At 40.8% G+C, this 1,158-nt stretch overlaps 1 protein-coding gene across 1 annotated transcript; it reads right to left on the reverse strand.

The window, feature by feature from the left end:
• Positions 1-441: 441 nt before the first annotated feature.
• On the reverse strand, positions 442-1,137 carry LOC119591692 (the record flags this gene model as incomplete). The annotated part of the gene is given in 2 exon segments (XM_037940440.1): positions 442-693; positions 974-1,137. Coding segments are annotated over 2 exon segments (319 nt in total), but the record flags the coding sequence as incomplete, so codon positions are not given.
• Between the last annotated feature and the right edge of the window lie 21 nt (positions 1,138-1,158).

The following is a 1,158-nucleotide window of genomic DNA, read 5'->3' on the forward strand; positions in this document are numbered from 1 at the left end:
GAAACAAGCAAAACATATGGCACATATCTATCTATAAACCACAAATTAACCAGCAAAGGTAATTTTTTTTAATCATGCTTAAATAACTCAAATATTATTTCACTACAAGTTGCTTTATTGTGAGTAGAAACCTAAACATAATTTTTTTTGTACAGAAAATGAGAGATAGCTCATTCCCTCTCTTTAAATTGGCATAGGTATGGTCCAAGTCTTATGCTCACTCACTCCCTCACTCTGTCCATGTCTCTGTATGTTTGTGTATTTTCTTCCCTTTCCTTAATTTGGTTAAGAAAATAATCTTGTAGTCTAACTATAGTTTAAAAATTTGGGGGGCAATAATAATTTTAGTAACACATCTCATGCATGAAACACATTCTACACCATCAGTGTGAAAGCCTACATAAATTACAATCCCAGAAAGTAGTTTCCAGAGCCACATACCTGCAACATACAGCCCAAGCCAGTCAGCCGGAGAGACCTGGTCCTGCGGCAGTTTCCACTTGACAGTGACATTTTCACAGGGCCCTGCTCCTATGCAGGTACGACTGAGAGTGAGGCAACATGACGGAGTTTGCGGTGAGGGGGCGCTGGCAGCAGGCTCGGGAGCAGGCGAGGTTTCAGGGCAGCGAGACATCGTTGCCCTCCCCCCCGTGGTGCTGCCACTACCGCCCCCTGTAATGCCATCTAGTCCATCTACAAAGATAAGGAAATGATATTACATTCTACTTATCTTATCTTTGGTGTCAGGAAAATGACACCTTAGACGTTTAAGTAGTCAGCTTAGACAGCAGTAGAAGTAAATATGAGATTGATTATCTATTCTCTAACACTGAAAAAATGTAACATGGAATAACACTTAACTCTGATATCAATATTACTAATGTCATAAGGAGAGCCTAATAATATTAGTAATAATGGCAGAGGGAGATAAACATTCATTGCAAAAAGCAGCAACTGAGCATTCAAACCTTACTGTGCCAAGTGTTCGTGCTGTGAGGTGGGTCATGACTTCCGGATTCCTGGGAAGCATCAGCAAGCATGGTCCCAAAGCTGAGTTCCTTGCATCCTTTGCTTCACATACATTATCTCTGGTAATCTGTAAGCATCATTTTGTATTTGAAAATCTTCTTCAAGAGTTAAAATCCCAGGGGGTGGGGG

This window comes from Penaeus monodon, chromosome 29 (assembly GCF_015228065.2).
Source record: "Penaeus monodon isolate SGIC_2016 chromosome 29, NSTDA_Pmon_1, whole genome shotgun sequence".
Classification (NCBI taxonomy): domain Eukaryota; kingdom Metazoa; phylum Arthropoda; class Malacostraca; order Decapoda; family Penaeidae; genus Penaeus; species Penaeus monodon.